General features: G+C 44.8%; 2 protein-coding genes across 10 annotated transcripts in view; one reads left to right on the forward strand and one right to left on the reverse strand.

Annotated features, from left to right (window-relative positions):
• The window catches only part of CENPP (centromere protein P), a 320,121-nt gene that overhangs the window by 223,113 nt on the left and 78,424 nt on the right, over nt 1-18,584 (reverse strand). The gene's annotated exons all lie outside the window — the stretch shown is intronic.
• On the forward strand, nt 2,004-3,930 carry OMD (osteomodulin). The gene is made up of 2 exons (XM_006025879.3): nt 2,004-2,957; nt 3,598-3,930. Exons 1-2 carry the CDS (start codon nt 2,021-2,023, stop codon nt 3,909-3,911), a joined length of 1,251 nt encoding a protein of 416 aa, XP_006025941.1. The 5' UTR covers nt 2,004-2,020; the 3' UTR covers nt 3,912-3,930.

Below are 18,584 nucleotides of genomic sequence, written 5' to 3' on the forward strand. Positions count from 1 at the left end.
GGGCATCTGCCAAGGGGTGGGGCTAACCATGAGGCCCTTGACAGCTTGCCAAAACTGGGTAAGCAGCCCTTCGCCCCAAATAATTGCCCAGCCCTGTGCTAGAAGAAGGGTATTTGTGCCTGAAAACTTGCAAAGAACATTTTTCCAACTATTTAGTTGGTCTAATACAAGATATTACATCTACCCAAAAGAACCTTGTCTTGCTAAGAGGGAAGTACTTAAAAAGGATACCCCAGCCTCCAGGGGCAGCCTCCCAAAATTCATCAGACCAATTAACACCAAAGGAATGGCAAGCAGGAAATGGGAAATTACTGCAGAAACTGGGAAGTACAGAAGGCAGATCTGCCTCATCAGATTCCAGGGGGCAGAGCCCTGAGCTTGGTACACTGAGCAGCTAAGACTCTTGCCCTCCCCTCACCCTACGCTCAGCACCTCCTTCCCTCCATTGCTTAGCAGCATCTTCTGCCTCTGGCACAATTTTAGTCAGGGTGCAAACCTTGCTAGTTACATCTCTGTCTTGGCTGTCTGTTGGCCTGTACAAAGTTACTTTTCTCAATTAAAAAAAAAAAAAAAGTCAACGGCCAGCTAAAAGCAACCAAAATGATGATGCGTGTGCACGCACATGTGCATGTACACACACACACACACACACACACACACAAGACATTGCCTTTTTATCTCCTTAATGATTTATAGAACTCATTAACTCATACAAAATCAGGGCTGTTTTGAGGGTTTGCAGGGTACTGTGTACAGATAATTTCCAAAATCAGAGTTACTAAAGCTGTACTTGATCTCTCTCTGTATCTTATGTTAAGCTATGTTGATTTTATCACTTTTATGTTTGTATCTTCTATGGGATTTAATGTGAAAGCATGTTCATATGTTCATAATGTGATTAGAAATAATTGGTCAGTAAATGAAACTTAAACAAGACCAATCAATAGCTGTTCACACTTATGAAGAACATGGCCTTGATGGAAAGAAGGTAATTTCTGAGAATTTGCATTTAAAATAGCTATGCATATTGATTAGACAAGAGGGTATCATGCATACATGAGCTGAGGTGCATCCTTGGTAAGGGTTAAGCCTGAGAAAGAAGTTCATACTTAGAAGAAAGAAACCTGTAAGGTATCTTGCCAAAAATTTGCATTTGTCACCCTTGAAGAGAATAAGTGAGAGGCTATGGCTGTCTTGAATAATTAATAGCTAAGGATATATTGGCCAAAATGGCCGAAACTGGTTTAAGATAAACCTGGATGGATGTAGTATGAGATTTAACAGATTTAGGTTAAATCAGGCTATTGAACTTCTGTCCCAGATCCCCTCCAGATTCAAGTTAACTCAGTCCCCCAGCATCCCAGGATGCTTTGCAGCTTCCCTGCGCCCCTCCCCCTTCCAGGGTGGGCAAGCCAGCTGAGCAGGAAGGTATGCTTTAGCACCCCCTGACTTTTGACATGGGTCACTGCAGGCTTCTGTCTGCAATTCCAGAATCAAAAATGAATGTCTATTCACTTGCTTATTGGTTCAATCTACACAATTCAGACTAACCTGCAAAGATTGAATCAATTCAGCCTCAGGCTTTTTGACTGTCTGTACTTAGCCTAAAGGGTCCCCCTTCTACCTCTGCAATGTGTAGAGTGGAGAAAAAGAGAATTAAGCTCTTATTCGCACCACCTCCCCAGTTATTATGGAACATATTAGCATATAACATAGGCACTAGATTTGGGCCTCAGACCAAAAACAAATATGAAAAAGACTGAAGCATGTTCCAAGACCTTCAGACAACATTCACTTATTAATGTATCTGTTAAGATGGAGGTAACCTGAAAAGCAAAAATCAAAAAAGAATGATTTTTTAATCTAAATTGTATATGTTAAAGTTCTCAGCAAAAATGATATTTCTTTATTATTTAACAAGTTATATTGATTTTCTTTCTAATTACAATTTCAATTTGATTTAATCCATTTATAATTTTTTCTCTTTCTTCTTAACAGGGTTTTGTATGCAAACCTGAATATGGGGTTTCTAAGTCAACTATCAATTATGCCCCTTCTCTTTGTTGCTATGGTCTTTTGTCAGCATGAAGATTATGATTTTGAGGATGAATATGACCCAGAACCAGATGAACAGCCATCTCTCTTTCATATTAATCCTAGTGTAGATTATGAAGTTTCTCACTTTTCTGGTCCGCTTAGATGTGCCAAAGAATGTTTTTGCCTGACAGCATTTCCATTGTCAATGTACTGTGATCATCGGAAACTTAAGATGATACCAGCTATTCCCATCCATATCCAACAACTCTATCTTCAGTATAACAATATTGAAGCTGTGAGTTCACAGTCATTTGCTAATGTTACTATCTTGAGAGAAATTAATCTCAGCCACAACAAAATTAATTCTTATATGATTGACTATGGTGTTTTTGCCAAACTTGGAAATTTAGTTCAGCTTCACTTGCAGCACAATGAATTGGAGGAATTTCCATTTCCACTTCCCAACTCTTTAGAGCAACTTCTCCTTGGTTTCAATAAAATTTCCAGATTACCTGCAAATGCTTTACAAGGATTAGTAAATGTAACTATGCTTGATCTCTGCAACAACAATCTGGATGACTCTGATTTTAAAGGAAAACAATTGTCAAATATGAAAAATCTAATGCAGATCAACCTATGCAACAACAGATTACAGAACATGCCTCCTGATCTACCATCTTCACTTATGTATCTTTCACTTGAAAATAATTCAATTTCTTACATTCCAGAAAACTATTTCAATAAACTTCCAAATATCACTGCTCTAAGACTGTCAAACAATAACCTGCAAGAAGTCCCATATAAAGTTTTTAACCTTTCCAACCTTGTAGAACTCAATCTTGGACACAACAAACTGAAGCAAACATTCTACATTCCTAGAAGTCTGCAACATTTATACATTGAAGACAATGACATTGAAAGTATGTTGATTATTACTCTAATAATAAAAAGAAGCATTTCTTTTTCTAGAACATTTTTGGCACCATCGCTGTTGCATTATTGTATCATTTTCTTTTTATCACTGAATCCAGTTGTACAGGACTACACTGTATTCAATCTTGCTGATGCAAGGAAGTGTTTGCTTTGCTGTCTCTTCTGTTTACTACAGTGTTCTCATTTGATCTGAGCAAATATTATCTGTATGTAAAGCCCAAGAGTAGTTCCATCATGGCAGGCTACCCAGGAAATGCTCTGACTTGTTAAATCAGCCCAAGTGTAGGGGGGCTGGACCCAATGATCTCTAAGGTCCCTTCCAGCCCCCTAACAGTTATGAAACTGGAAAGCAAGCTGCAGATACGTACCTTTTGTAAGCTAGCAAAAACTTGATTTGATACTTTTATCCCTTCAACTTGTTAAGTATATATTGTAATGATTGTACCATTTCTCCCTACATGGAACTCTAACTTAATTCAAAGGGTAGGATGACAGCAATACAGTATACCAGTTGTGTAAGAGGGGTACTAGTCCTTTTCTCAGTTTTGAAAATTCAAAGCATGTAAAAAAAGAGCTCAGTTAATATATTCAATGTTTTAACTAATATTTTTTTTACTCTTTTTCCAGTTGTAAACATTACTTTGATGTGTCCTTTTATTGATCCAGTGAACACCAATCAGTTAACCTACATTCGGATGGATCAAAACAAGCTTACAGCTCCAATAAGCACATACGCATTCTTCTGTTTTCCTCACATACGCATTATTTATTATGGTGAACAGAAAGGTACTGTCAGCCAATCAACGCAGCTCAGGACTCCAGTGTTCCAAAGATTTTTAACACCAGATGAGTATGAAGAAGCGCGCAATGAGCATGAAGTAGAATATGAGCATGAAGAAGATGTTGTAGAAAGAGAAGAGGACTACATTTACTTACACTGAAGTAATTCCACAGTGCAAAGAAAGGACATATAGAAGTGTTATCCTTAGATTTTTGTGTGTACACATCTTATTATTAAAAAAGCTGAATAGTTTGAGACACTAAAGCTCTGCACAGCAAAAAAAAAACAAACAAACAAAAACAAAACATAGGGAAAATGCATCTAGCTAGGATGGGAAATTTCCATTTGGCTCCTCTTTGCCTAGCACTGCTTGCATTTTTTAATTTCAATTGTATCATTTATTTCTGTGTAGAACAGTAGTGAGCGATACAAGTATAACCCTACTTACGTCATGCATGTTCTGCTATGGTAATTTTATGTATTCCTTTGCTGCATACCTTTATTAGTATGTATGTGTGGAGAGTCAGGAGCTACTTGTACTTATTTTCACTGTTTGTAGATAAAGTGTGTAACTAAAGGCCTAGATGGATCAGATCTTTGTCTGCTTGCAGATGTTTAAAAAAAATGGCACTTTAAACTCAGAGCACTCCTGAGCTGAGCCCAGAGCACACCCAGAAAAAGCATCATGTTAGTTAGACCTGGGTCACTCAATGTCTGTATAGATTAGATGCTTTAGCAGGGCTTTTTTTGGCTCTCTTATCTAATAGCTAAATGAATCAGCTATTAGATAAGACAGCAAAAAAGCCCCGCTGCAGCATCCAATCTATACAGACACTGTGGAGCCGGGTCAAAGTAACACGCTACTTCTTCCGGTTAAGCATTTTTTTTTCCTTTTTGTTTAACATCTGCAAGCAACCTTTGTGTCCACAGTCCCTCTCTTCCAAAATTGTGAAGTTTGCTGTTGGGCAGGTCAGCATCTAAAAGAGATAAGATTACATAAGCAAACAAAAGAGGAGCAATGATCCCCAGCAATGGAACATTTGTGACCTGCACCAGCAGTGAAGAATAACAAACCCCTCATGGTGGTTAGGAACACAGTACCCTATGGTGGAGCAGTGGCAAATTTGAGTAAGACCCTCCTTTGCTACTTTAGCTGGGGCTGGTGCTGAAGTATTTAGAGTAGAGTAGCAACTTGATGGTGAGGAATGGCAGAGTTCTTTGTGCTGGGCCTTCCTACCCAGCACTTGCCACTTTTCGCTGGCATAGGTAGTAAAGCCTCTGACAGCAGTCCTGGATGACTTTCTTTTTCCAAGAGACTAGGCTAAGTAGTAGCTCCCCTGATTTTGTCTGTGATACACTGTTAGTTGTTTGTCATTTCAGCTATTAGCAGATAAGGTTTTCTTTAGGACTGTGTTTGTCCCCTTTTCCCTTTAATAAATCCTATTATAGTTGACTGTTGCTTGTGAGTGCAGAAGATAGGTCACCTTGGAACATCCAATTATCATTTAATTTTCCCAGGTTTCTGGGTGGGGGCTTGAGTCAAAATAGAAAGCTTGTGTAAAATGCTTGAATCTGAACCTGGCCTTTGTTATCCATCCAGTGCCTGGCACAAGGCTTACACAGACCTGTTTTGTTTTCAGATGTTGTCTTTCAAATGTGCGATGTCACAAAGGAGTTAAAACAATCATCACAGAGTTACACTTTATAGCTGAGGAAAAGGGGAGTTTCTACCTTTTCTTCACTAACTAGCATGCATGGGAATCCATGCATGCTAACAAATAAGGCAGGATATCCCAAGTTTTTTCCCACTATCAGGACCACTTATTTGATCATCTCTGAAAATAATATAGACAGTAAAGCAGTTTTTTTCCCACAGTTCAAAGAAGTTTGATTTCTTCCCTTTGGAGATGCCTCATTCTTAAGTCAAGCAAAACCCCTGCTGCTTCAAGGTTTATTCTTCTCAGCCTTCCTCTGGAGACATAAGCAGTATGGCAACATAAAAAAAAAGGCAAGGATCTATTTCAGGGGTGGGCAAAGTCTGACCCATGGGCCAGATCCAGCCAGCAATGGACTCCATTTCCCAGCAGCCCCTGACTACATGGCTGGTGTCGGTTTCCATGGAGACCCCAGCACCACCCACACTATAATAGTGCAGAGCCAGGGTTTCCATGGAGAGCAGCAGTGCCAGCCTCTTCCTGGGGGAGAGAGGGGGGGGAAGAGATCATGCTGCAGGCGGGGCAGGCTCAGCTGCCGCTACCTGTTCAGGGCTGGCAGCAGTGCTAGGAGGGGTGGCTATGGAGGGCTACAGAGAATTGGCGGTGTGGGGAGTGCTAGGGACACAGGGAAGCCAGGCCGGGGGGTCTGGGCAGCTGCAGCAGGGGATAAGGGGCATGCACACAGCCAGGATTGCAACCCAGATCCCACATGCACACAAGGGGCCGCTCAACCCTCCTGCACCCCTGGTCATCCCAGGGGTGCCGGGGGGGAGGCGGGGGCGGTCTCCCACCACTGGGCACAGCCCAGTGGAGGCCCCATGGGGCCCCAGTCCCCCTGAACCTGTGTTAATGGTACAGCGGGCAGCCTCCATCCCAAGCACATTTCCTTTTTAGTCACCATGGTCAGAATCCAGAATGGTAAAATACAAACTACCATATACAAGAAACCCATGGACCAACATACGCATTTACACAGAGCCAGTAATCACTCTAAACACACCAAGAAAGCTGCCCAACACTACCAAATTTGCACTGAGAACACCTGCAGTCGTAACCTCCCCATTCTCAAAAGGACTTTCACTCAACAAGGACACTCCTCCAGAGATGATCGCACTTTTGAAAGAGCCACGTGAAGAATTCCTGCAGTACAAAAAGAAAACCTCCTCGAATTGCACACCATTAGTTATGACATATCACCCTTCCCTGGAACCCATATGGAAAATCCTTAGTTGCCCCCCTTCCTGAAGAAGACCCAATTCTTAAATAGATCTTTCCAGATCCACTCATTTTAGCTTTTAAACAGGCACCAAACCTTGCCAAACTCATCACCAGAAGAAAGCTTCCTATGTTCCAAAGCACAGTGAATGGATCCAGACTATGCCAGGATGCAAAGTGAGAGGAAATTCTTCCGAGCCCACAGAGAGGGAGGAAGAATACTTACTAACCCAGCCGGAACTAACAACAAGGGATCCACAGCTACCACAGGAACCCTGCTTTATCAGCAGCTGCTCCATCAGGATTGGCCCTGGGTATTTCTGGCCCACCACCAGGGCCAGAAGGGAGAGAGGATGGACACTGGGCAACAGAGCAGCTCTGGAAATGCTAAGGTGCCAGTGGGGAAACTGAAGAGAGGGAAGCAATATCACAAATGAGCCTGGACAGGCTCCCCTTAAGAGCCCGGACAAGCTGTGATCATTTAAACGCTACCACAGAGACCAGAGCAGCAGGAATTGTGAGGAGAGCTGGCGAGGAGACATGTTGGGAGGACAGGCAGCTGCAGGAGCCAGCAACACTCCCAAACATGTTATTTCTATTTCAGTTACTTTTGTTTTGTTTCTGTTCGGCATGGAGCTGGGGAGGCGGAACTATTTCCACCTGAAGGAAGGGGAAAAGGAAGAGCCGGCCCCAACCTTGTGCCGGTGGCATGTTGGTAAGCAAACTGACCCTCTGCTCATAAAGAGGCAAGCTGATGAGAGCAGGCAGGCTGGCCTGCCACACCTGGGGAACTGGCAGATGCCACACAAGCCTTGATGACAGACACCAAAGTGTCCAAGACTAAGGAGGGCCTAAGCTGTATGCGAAAGGGGCCAGGGAATGCTCAAATATTTCTGTTTGTATTTCTTTTATGCATGAGGACCAGACGCTGAGGACTGGCCAGCAGCCCTGAGGACTAACTTACCCTGCAGGTAGTAGCTGCAGCCTGCAGTCACAACCAACATAGGAACCGAGACTTACCCAAGTTCTGTTTTCCTGTTTTGTGTTGTCCTTCATTTTCCTCTCATTTATCAAGCCACAACTGAACAAATCATGGAGCAGCCTGGCCACTGCTTCCTTAAATCAGGCTTGGGATGAATGCCAGCACACAAGAGCAAGGAAGAGCAGGAGATCGCCCACTGAGAGCCAAGGACACAACATATACTGTAACAACAGGGTGGTGCTAGGACAGGGTATAGGGGAGGAAGGAACCCCAGAGAAGAACCAGACCAGCAAATCCACAACTGCACATAATGAAAAAGACCACCTCCTGAAAAAGAAGATATTTGACACCAAGACATGTCAGGCGACAATTGGGTGACCTTCGCTGAGTGCTAGGTTTACGTGAGTCTGCGCCCTCACAGCTCAGTCTCACAGGGCACAGGGCTGTTGGGCCCCACAGCCCTATCCTGTAATGTGCTGACAAGGGACAAGAAATGTAAAACCTGCCAACATATCACCACTCTCATAATAACTATGCCCCATAACAGAACCATCACCATTCCTGGATCTTTCACCTGAACCTCCAGAAATGTAATATCTCTCATCCAATGCACTGAATGCTCTGATGGAAACTACATAGGAGAAACCAAACAACAAGTGCATACCAGAATGAATAGACACCAAAAATCTATCAAAGACAAAAATACTCAATTACCAATGGATGCACATTTCTCACAAGACAACCACTCTCTCTCCAATCTCTCAGTTCTAATACTCAAACAGAATTTACAAACCACATTTCATAGATGAGCCTACGAACTTCACTTCATAAATCTACTGGATACAGAGGCCCCTAAAATTCTCTCTAAAAAATTTAGGGGAAAAAAAAAAAAAAAAAAAAAAAAAAAAAAAAAAAATCACATAACCTGTCTCATACCCATTAACTCCTATCCCCTCTGATCTTTCCTGTCATGCATTTGCATTTTTACAAACCTACATTTTGCATATTGGTTTAGGCTTTAATCCGATCTGAGATAATACACACAAACACCATCAGACTCTTCCCATGTCTGAAGTACGGTGCTTGTGCCAGAAGCTTGTAAAGAATTTTTTTTCTAACTATTAGTTGGTCTAAAAAAAAATATATCAAATTTACACAAAGAACCTTGTCTGCCTATTTTCTCTTAAGGATTTATAACTCAGGTCCCTAACTTGGGACCATCGTTCTCTTTAATGGAAGGGGCATAAGACACTCTTCTCTCTTTTGTATGACATCAGATATCAACTTCCAAATCTATGAGCCATTGTCTGGTATTATCACTCTATGTGCAGATTCCATCTGCCCTATCTGGGCATTTGTAAAGACCACAGCTTTTGAATAAGTGCTGTGCTATTTGCTGCACACTGCATTCACACAGGAGGCTGTCCAAGGTGTTCATCTTGTAAAGTGTTTTTTTCAAGCATCCATATCCAGATCTCAGTCTGTTCAACTTGACCCATGCTCCTCTGTCAAGATCATGCCCAATGGGTGGTGGTATAAAAGGTGGTAGAAATAGGCCTGATCTTTCCCAGCCATTGGCCCACCCCATTCATAGATTGTAGAGTCAGAATGGACCACAATGGATCATCATGTCCGACCCCCTGCCCCTGGCAGGAAAGAGGACCGAGGTCAGATGACCCCAGCCAGGTGACTGTCTAGCCTCTTCTTGAAGACATCCAAGCTAGGTGAAAGCACCACCTCTCTTAGAAGCCCATTCCAGATCCTGGCCACCCTTACTGTGAAAAATTTCTTCCTAATATCTAACCTAAATCCACTCTCAACTAGTTTACACCCATTATTCCTAGTCACCCATTACACCCATTGCTGCCCATAGATTTGGTTCAGCATCTCCAATCTCTTCCAGGAGCTTGTGGGCTTCATGTATAACCTGTTTATGACCTTTAAGCCTCTTAAACCTCTATCTATTCAGGTCTTAAGTTAACAGTTGATAGAGCAGGTGATTTTCATCATCTCTCGTCTCTACTGCCAGTAACAATGTTAGGGTCTATCACTCCTTCTATCACTTGGTCTAATGCCCAAGTACAGGGAGTACATCTATGTGTGTGTGAGTTGTGCAGCCTGTTATAAGTCTCAGTGCACTGTTAAGTTCAGTGTCAAGCTGTCACAATGAAGGTATGTCAGCAAAGGCTTCAAGATTAGCTGCTAGTCCAAATAAGTTTCTAGGGTTCACGGTAAACTTACAGTTGGGTTGCTAACCCACGATAAAGCCCATGACATTGTGCCTTTATTCTTATCGCTACCCATGCAGGCTAGATTTAAGATAATGCAGGTACAACCCACCTAATGGTACAATGGCACCTTCATTTTTCTTTGTACACATACCCTAAAAGAAAATCATGAACAGGATGAACTATATAGTCTTTTTATATCAGCTCCACAATGGCTTAAATCAAATCTTCTGACCATAATAAAAAGTGCTCCCTAATTTTTGAAAGTTAACTAACTATTCACTTTAAAACAGGGCTGTCCAACTGGCAGCCTAAGGGGCATCATGCAGCCTGTGGGCCCCTGCAACCACTTCTCACTGCTGTGTGGCAGGGAAGAGCCCAGGAGGGGACCACATACTGCCTGTACAGCCCCTGTAGATGTAGAGACCCTGGAGGCCCACATGGCAGGGGGCTCAGAACTACATAAAAATGTAATAACTGCCATTTAGTGGGTCAGACCATAGGTCCATCTTGCCCAGTATCCTATGTCACACAGTGGCAGATGCTGAAAGGGAGAGCGAACTAGGTATGACCAGGGTTTTTTCCCCACTGTTACTCTTTTACTTGCAAGCTCCAGCATTTAAGGCCTAGAACAGGGGCAGGCAAAATACAGCCCGCAGGCCAAATCCGGCACACCAGGCCATTCTACCCAGCCCGCAGAGCCCCTAAAAAATGTAGTAAATTAATATGTACTCGCTTGAAATGTAGTAAATGTGTAGTAAAAATGTAGTAAATTAATATGTACAGCCTGTCAAAGCTGACAGAAGGGAGGAGAAGCAGGACCCGGAGGGAGCCCTCAGTGTGCTTTAGCAGTCCAGCCCTGCCCCACCCCCAGGCAGCTCCCTGCTTTCCTGCCCTCGTCTTGCTCCAGCAGCATGTGGCTCCCAGATGCATCATTGGACTGCGGAACATAGAGAGAGAGAGAGAGAGTGAGTGTGTGTGTGTGTGTGTGTGTGTGTGTGTGTGTGTGTGTGTGTGTGCGTGCGCGCGCGCATGACCAGGGGCAAAGTGTATGTGTATGTGTAAGTACAGAGGAAGGGTGTATGTGTGTGCGCACACACAGGCTCAGGGGTAGAGTGCATGTGTGCAGACTCAGGGACAGTGTGTGTCTCTGTGTGTGTGCATGCAGGCATGGGGCACAGTGTGTGTGCAGGCTCAGGGGCAGTGTGCGTGTGTGCACACATGTGCACAGGCACAGAGGTACTGTGTCTGTGTGTGCAGGCACAGGGGCAGAGTGCGTGTGCACAGGCTCAGGCAGAGTGCATGTGTGCAGGCTCAGGGGCAGTGTGGGTCTGTGTGTGTGTGTGCATGCAGGCATGGGGCACAGTGTGCATGTGTGTGTGTAGGCTCAGGGGCAGTGTGTGTGTGCATGCAGGCTCAGGGGCAGTGCATGTCTGTGTGTGCATGTGCGTGCGCAGGTACAGGGGCAGAGTGCGTGTGGGCAGGCACAGGGGCAGAGTGAGTGCGTGTGTTTGTAGGGTGAGTCCCACACGCACACCCCACCATACACCTGCACCCACACTCCCCTCACACTGCCATACACAAACCCCAGCCACCCTTCCCCACACACAGCCCCACACAAAGCCCATACCCACCCAAACCCCATGTATCCACACACACCCCCACATACTCACACACCCACAGCCCCCCACAAACCTATACCCACCCTCCACAAAATACAAGAGTAAGACTTCATTTTAAGCTATTGTGCAATTACTGCTATGTACACTACACAAACACATGCAAATCAGGACAAAAATATTTTTTTTAAATCAAATTAATGAATGTTGTAGATGTTCACTTTTTAGAATATAATTTGGTATTTTTCTGGCTCTGAGATAGCAAAACCCCTTGCTAAAAGGAGTATTTCAGGGGATAAGGGGGAGCGAATTCTGGCGGCAAAGGTCAGGGGGAGGGACTTCCAGTCATGAAATGGCAACCAGGGGGCAGGGCACCTGTCAAGGGGTGGTGCTATCCATGCAGCCCTCAACAGCTTGCCAAAACTAGGTAAGCGGCCCTCCGCCCAAAATAATTTCCCGCCCCAGTCTAGAAAGTTCCGATTCAGAAGCTTTATCCCAAACTCTCATGCTAATAGCTATTGATGCCTCTTTCCTCCAAGAATTTGTCCAATCTCTTTTTGAATCTGGTTAAAGTAGCACCTTGGCTATACCAATCACTGACATCCCAACCTACAGTGACGTTTGGTTATGCTAATTATGTGATATAGTTCGACTATAATGTGTGTGTCATTTAATTTTAGATCAAATCCACTTAAAATGTTAAGGTAACTGAAGATATAAAAATGACCTTTGAAAAACATTTAAGAATTGAAAAGCAAACATAGTGTACTTCAGTTGTATGGCAAAAATTAGGGACTTTATTTATTTGGTTTCTGACACAGAATACTTCCACTATACTCCTTGGGGCTAAAGTTCAGAAAACAAAATAGTTTCCATATCTAGAATAGCAAGATCAAAAACAAGTAAAAAACCTCTATATTTCTGAACCCATACAGCTTGTACAATAACTGTTATAATAAAAACAGGGTTAACTTCTAGGCACACTTAACATATATGCTTCTGGCTTTTCAGTCTCCCAAATCCTTAATTAGATTATATTTTATGACATCAGTTATAGGTTTTAATATATCAAACAATGTTGGTTCATGATCAAATCAATACAATTAGTACCAGAAGAGAGAGAGTTGAGCATGAACTTCAGCCTCCTCCCCTGTACCTGATCCCCTGCAGCCTGTCCCCACCATGCTCCCCACAGGCTTCTCGCACCCTTTACAGCCTCTTCCCTCTCCCCCCTGCAGCCTCTGCACCTATCTACCTCCTCCTAGCCTCTCCCTCCCTACCCTCTCTGCGGCTTACTCAGCACTGACCAAATTTATGGACAGGTGTTACGTTTGTATGATGAAATATGCTCTTTTGTCACAGAAAGCCAGTGTACAGGCACTCAAGAGGTTTTTACAGAATAAAACTATCTGTTCTATGAAATAAATGTTAGATCTTCTAACCAGAGACTTCACCAGAAAGAGTCGTTTTCTAGCATAATTTATTAATGCCTGTATGATTATCTCAGGGTCCTAAGAAACCCTAGTGCCCATAGTCCTTTGTTCTCCCTCCCCTCTTCCAAGGGAAAAGGTTGGGGGGGAACATTGGCTCCCTGTTGGCCCACCCCAGGGGTGAGTTGTCAGGGAGTCCTGCAGGGACCCTTTCGCCCCTGCATTTAACAGTGTTCAGCCCATGGCCCTGTTTCCTGCTGCCACTTGCACACTTCTGGAGAGCTTGGTACTGTTCACATGGTGGTGGTGTTAACCCACCCCACCTTTAACAGCTCCAGTTCTCCCTGGGACTGCTCAGTGTCATGACCCAAAGGCATGATTTTGTGTGTGCTTCGGCACCAGAATTATCCCCGCCAAGTTGCAGCTTCATTGCACGGGAGAGTTTCCTGTTGCAGAGGAAAACACCGGTGCAGGGACGAGTTTCCCGCCTTTTTTGCAGCTTCTTTTGCAGAGTGCATTGCTCAAGTTGCAAGAGGAATGCACAGTGCAAAAGAGTTCCCGCCACCGGTATGTAAATTTGTTCCCCGCTATTGGCTAGTTTTAAATTATTCCCACGTGGTGGCTAGCGATTGGCCTGTTAGCCGTATAAAAGGCTTGAGCAGTTTCCGCCCAAGCCGAAGAGGACTCCACATCCATCTCGTGGGGACTCTGAATACACGGCAGGGTAATAGAAACCCTGTGTGATATTCAGAGGAGTTTGGCAACCTGATCCATCGCCCACCTCTTCCCGTCTTCGAGCGCAACTTTTATAAGACGTATCTACGATTCTGATTTTGGTGGCTCGTTCACCCAGAGCATCCGGAGCTCTGTTCCGTGGAGCCTAGCAACCTCCATGAGACCGTCTGTGTTGTCTGTCTGTAACCGCAACTCAAGCAAGTTTTCCAGCCTACACCACTGCCAACTCGGTGTAAGTAAACAATCTTTTAAACTACCACTAAGCGTTTGTGCCTAATTCCAGCTCGACGGCCTTCCCTCTCCAACCCGGCGTGCCCGGGCTGCTGGCCACAGCCCGCGTGCAGCACGGAAAAGGGCTCGGGTTGCTCCCGGCCCGCACACTCAGCAGCAGGAGGCATTACCACCATCATAGGCATGATGACAGTTTAGTAGGGACTGGACATTGCCCTCATTGTTAACAAAAACATTCTCATCCTCAGTGTAGACAACCAGCTTAAATGGGGGAGCTTTCAGCCAGCTGATAGCGATTTCAGGGCAATTTACAACTATAGGCATCCTGGCTCCATGGAAACAGTAGGTACCTACTATTTTGCACGCTGGTGAAAGCTTATGAAGCTTACTCCAACGAAACTGCAATGGCTATGGAGACTGAAATTTCCTAGAGGTAAAGAGTCACCCCAGATGCAGACTCTAGTCAGTATACCAAAAACCACAAAGTAGGACAGAAGGGTAAAGCTTGGGACAGTGGAGTCATCCTGGATGTTTGTGACAATTACACCTGCAAAGGAGCACACAAAGCTGCAGGCATTAATACACAAAACAGCAGGTCCCTTTTTTATAGAAAGCAAGCTTTCCTTCTCCTCTCGCCCCCATTTCCGCTCCTTGCCCTGCAGGTTTCCTCACCCGCACCTGTCTCCCAATATTCATCTGCTATGATAGCTTCCCTCCTTTTCCTCCCTTAAAAGTTATCCTGTCCTAATTATAACTTCTATTAGCAACCCTGCCTATATTCCAGCTTTGCTCCTGCACCATATTCAATGTTTTCCTCTTACAATTTCTTGTGACGTTTTCATAAAAGACCCCAGAGAAGAGAAATGTCTTAAAAACAATCTACTGGAATTCATCCATCTTTACTTAGGCAATTAAATCCATCTTCACTTAGGCAACCTCACTTACACTTTTTAAACCTATAAGGAAATGGCAAACAGTTTAATTTAAGGTAGACTGCAGTTTCAACACAACTGAAATGGCTTGCTCATTTTAAATAAGGAAGTCACATATATGGACATCAGAATATCACGGAAAGTCTTCTGATGCCCTAAAAGTGAAAGTCAGGGTAATGTTGGGGCAACTGGCAAATCAGACTTGCATAGCTTCTTAATTACCTCTCACAGATCCTCTTCAGACAGTTCTACTGAAGGAGATAGCAATAAAACCTGTTCAGATTTACAGGACAGAAACCACATTCTACTTACATAGCTCACTGTGTCTAGAACAAATTAGTAGATTGGTCTCCAAGTAGCAAAGTAAAATCTGAAAAACTAAGTCAGTGGTTTTCAAATTGTGTTCTGTGGAAGCCTAGGATTCTGCAGTAGGTTATCAGGGGTTCCACAAAGAAATTGGGAGTAATGGAAGAGCACGTTGGAAGGCAGTGAGCTGCTATTGCTAGGCTAGGTAACCTGCCTCCACGTCAGTTCCCACAGCCTGCAGAGGCAGAAGTAGGAGCTCTGCGGCAGAAGAAGTGAAATGAAAGGGCGCTGTGACTTTAGGAAGTTTGAAAAAGACTGGACTAAATCAAGAAATGTTCCACTTGACTGTGTAACTGCAGAACATTTACTGCTTCTTATTAATTACCCAAGTCTACAAATACTGGCCCATAGCATCCATAAGTAGTTTCTGTAGTGCAGTGGTCAAACCGGTGGATTGCAATTTACCAGTCAATGGGGGAGGCCCTGACAGTCGATCTCAGTCTGGGGGGGCTAGCCCCCCAGACTGAGATCGACTGTCAGAGGCTCCGCAAGCAGGAGCGGCAGGACTCACGTGGCTGGGCTGAGCTGTGCCCCCTGCCACAGGGCCCGGCCAGGTGAGTGGGGTGATCCCCTTCCGCACCTCTTGCCACCAGGTGAGTGGGGTCCTGGCTGGGTGGGCCAGGTAAGGGTCTGAGACTGAGCAGCTTGTTCAGGAACGCGGGAGGGGCAGGGGGGGTGCTCCTGCCACTGCATGCATCCTGGCGGAGGCCCCGGTGAGTATGTGCCCCCCAATCTGTGCATGGGGCGAGGTGGCTGCTGCTACAGAATGGGCTTTGGCCTGGAGCCCTGCTGCAGGTGGCCTGGGAGTGGCCCAATGCCATGTGCATCTCACCGCCAGGCAGGCAGGAGACGAGGCTCATCCCAGCAGCGGGAGGCACATGGTGTTGAGCTGTTCCTGGGCCAGCTGCAGTGGGGCTTACGGTATGAAGACCAGCCCACAACTGCAGCCGCCTCCATTGTGCACAGATCAGGGGGCAAGTGCCCCCCACAAACACTAGGCAGCGTGGGCGGCTACAGCAGCAGCAGAAGAGGGACTGTGGCTGAAGCAGGGGCAGGCTCTGCACGGGCAGGGCACAGAGACTGGGAGTCATGCAGCCCAGGAGGGCACAAGGGACAAGTGCCCCCAGATCTGCACGCCAGCCAGGCCAGTGCCGGGCCCCTCTTGGGGAGCTCTCCCAAGCTGTGCTGCAAGCCAGTGCCTGTTTGTGCTACAGGCCCTGCCTGTGCTGCGCGCTGGACAAAAGACACCACTGCCGAGCACCGCCACTGTCGCACTGCTGCTTTATTGCTCTGAGCTGCAGGTCCTGAGCTAGGGGCAGTCTGTGTCAGCCACACAGCGCTGAGGATGGAGGCAGGACTGGAGTGGGGCAGCTGCCCAGGAACATCACCATGCAGCTCAAGGTGCCCTGCTCCAGTCCCACCTCTGTCCTCAGTGCTGCACGGCTAACAGACTGCCCTCAGCTCAGGACCAGCAGCTCAGAGCAATAAAGCAGCAGTGGAACAGCGGCGGTGCTTGCCAGTGGTGTCTTTTGCCCAGCACACTGTGCAGCCGGGCGGGGCCTGCAGCACAAACAAGCCCCAACTTGCGGTGCAGCTCAGGTGAGCTCCCTGGGAAGAGTCTGGTACCCCCCCAGCTCCAGCCCAAAGCGGCAGCTGGCCTAGCCGGCATACAGATCTGGGGGCATGTGCCCCTGTGCCATCCTAGGCTGCGTACCCACCCCAATTTGCTGCTCGCGACTATCCCACGCCCTGCCTGTGCAGGGCCTGCCCCTGCTCCAGCCACACTCCCTCTCTCACCACCATGGGGTAGGGACAGATTGAGGCCCCAGCAATGAGGGAGGAAGCGAGGCACAGGTAGGAGTAGGGGCGGGGACACACACACACCCACACACACACACGACCCAGAGCCCCCGGCCCTCCACTTGTCCCACCACCCAGCCTGGCCAGGGCCCCACTCACTGCAGCCCCTGCACCTGCCTATGCCCTGCTCCCTCCCTCACCTCTGGGGCCTCGATCTGCCCCACATATATCAGTATTAGGCACAGCTACCATCTAAGGCTTTGAACTGAAATCTTATTCCATACAACTCTCCTCTAGTAAAAACTCTAACTCTCCATCCAAGTAAATATAGTCTGTATTCAGACCATCCACCAAGAAACATGAAAAGTTGAAAATGCATAGCTGATGTACAGAAAAATAAATTGACACCACAACCACAACAGTGAAATTCAAACTTTTTTTCTCAATTGCAACTGATTATTTCTCATGCTTTACAACACACTCTACAAATGGGACTATTACAACTGTAACCTCAGCTTGTGGCATTTTGCTCAATCTACATAACAAAGATGAAAATATTTGTAATTACTTAAAATTTGAAACAGTGAATGTTTATACACATAAGAAAGTATAGAGAGTAGAAACTTGTACAAATATCTAATTTCTAAACATTAAAGCACTTACAAAAAACATTATCCCCACAAAGGTTCACATTTTACTCCCAACATCAATACACTCAACTGGAATAGCTTCTAAAAAAATGGTGGTCTAAAGGAAAAGGGGAATATAGGTTTGTGTTTTGCCCAGTATACTTATTTTTATTTAAGAACATAACAAAGCTTTTTTGTAAACTTTCAAGTCAGTCATATGGCTCTCATTGATCTTGACAATTGTTATACAATATAGAAAAATGAAAAGTTAAAAAAGCAAAGCATTACATATTTAGGAAACTGTGGCTCATAATTCAGATCCAAACTATAAACCTTAACACGTTTTACTAAAAATGTCTACATTTGCTAATGTTGCTAATTACCAACATGAGCATTCACTGTAAAACACCTTTCCAACAGGGAGTGTAAGAAATCATTCTAAATCCGTACACTTTAATAAATTACTAAATTACAAATCATAACTAGCATCCTCCTAAAACCAGAAAAATTATGTATGTTTCTATGTAAAGCCAAAATAGGGGCCAAAAACTATTAGTACAAAACTACTAATAATGAACAGCTTGGATTTCATAACTAAAAGCTGGATCAAACATTATACAAATTGTAATGAAACATTTTATTGCTCATAAATGTGACCAATATAGACTACATATATTTTGGCTGTCTCAGTTAGAACACAGCTGCTTTGTCTCTGCTTACACATTAAACAAAATGGGTAACACATGACTTCTTATATAGGTCTTTTTTGTAAATTAATATTTGCTTTATTAAAATGTTGAGATGCTTACGAATGGTAGATCAATAAATGATGAACATGACCAGCTTTAATAGGCAATTTTAAAAGTTAAATGGACCACAACTCATTTGCCACTTATTAGCTTGATTCCAAGTACAACCCCCTGCTCCAGGATATTACCTTTTACCCTAGGG

This window comes from Alligator sinensis, unplaced genomic scaffold, assembly GCF_000455745.1.
Source record: "Alligator sinensis unplaced genomic scaffold, ASM45574v1 scaffold78_1, whole genome shotgun sequence".
Taxonomy (NCBI): Eukaryota; Metazoa; Chordata; order Crocodylia; family Alligatoridae; genus Alligator; species Alligator sinensis.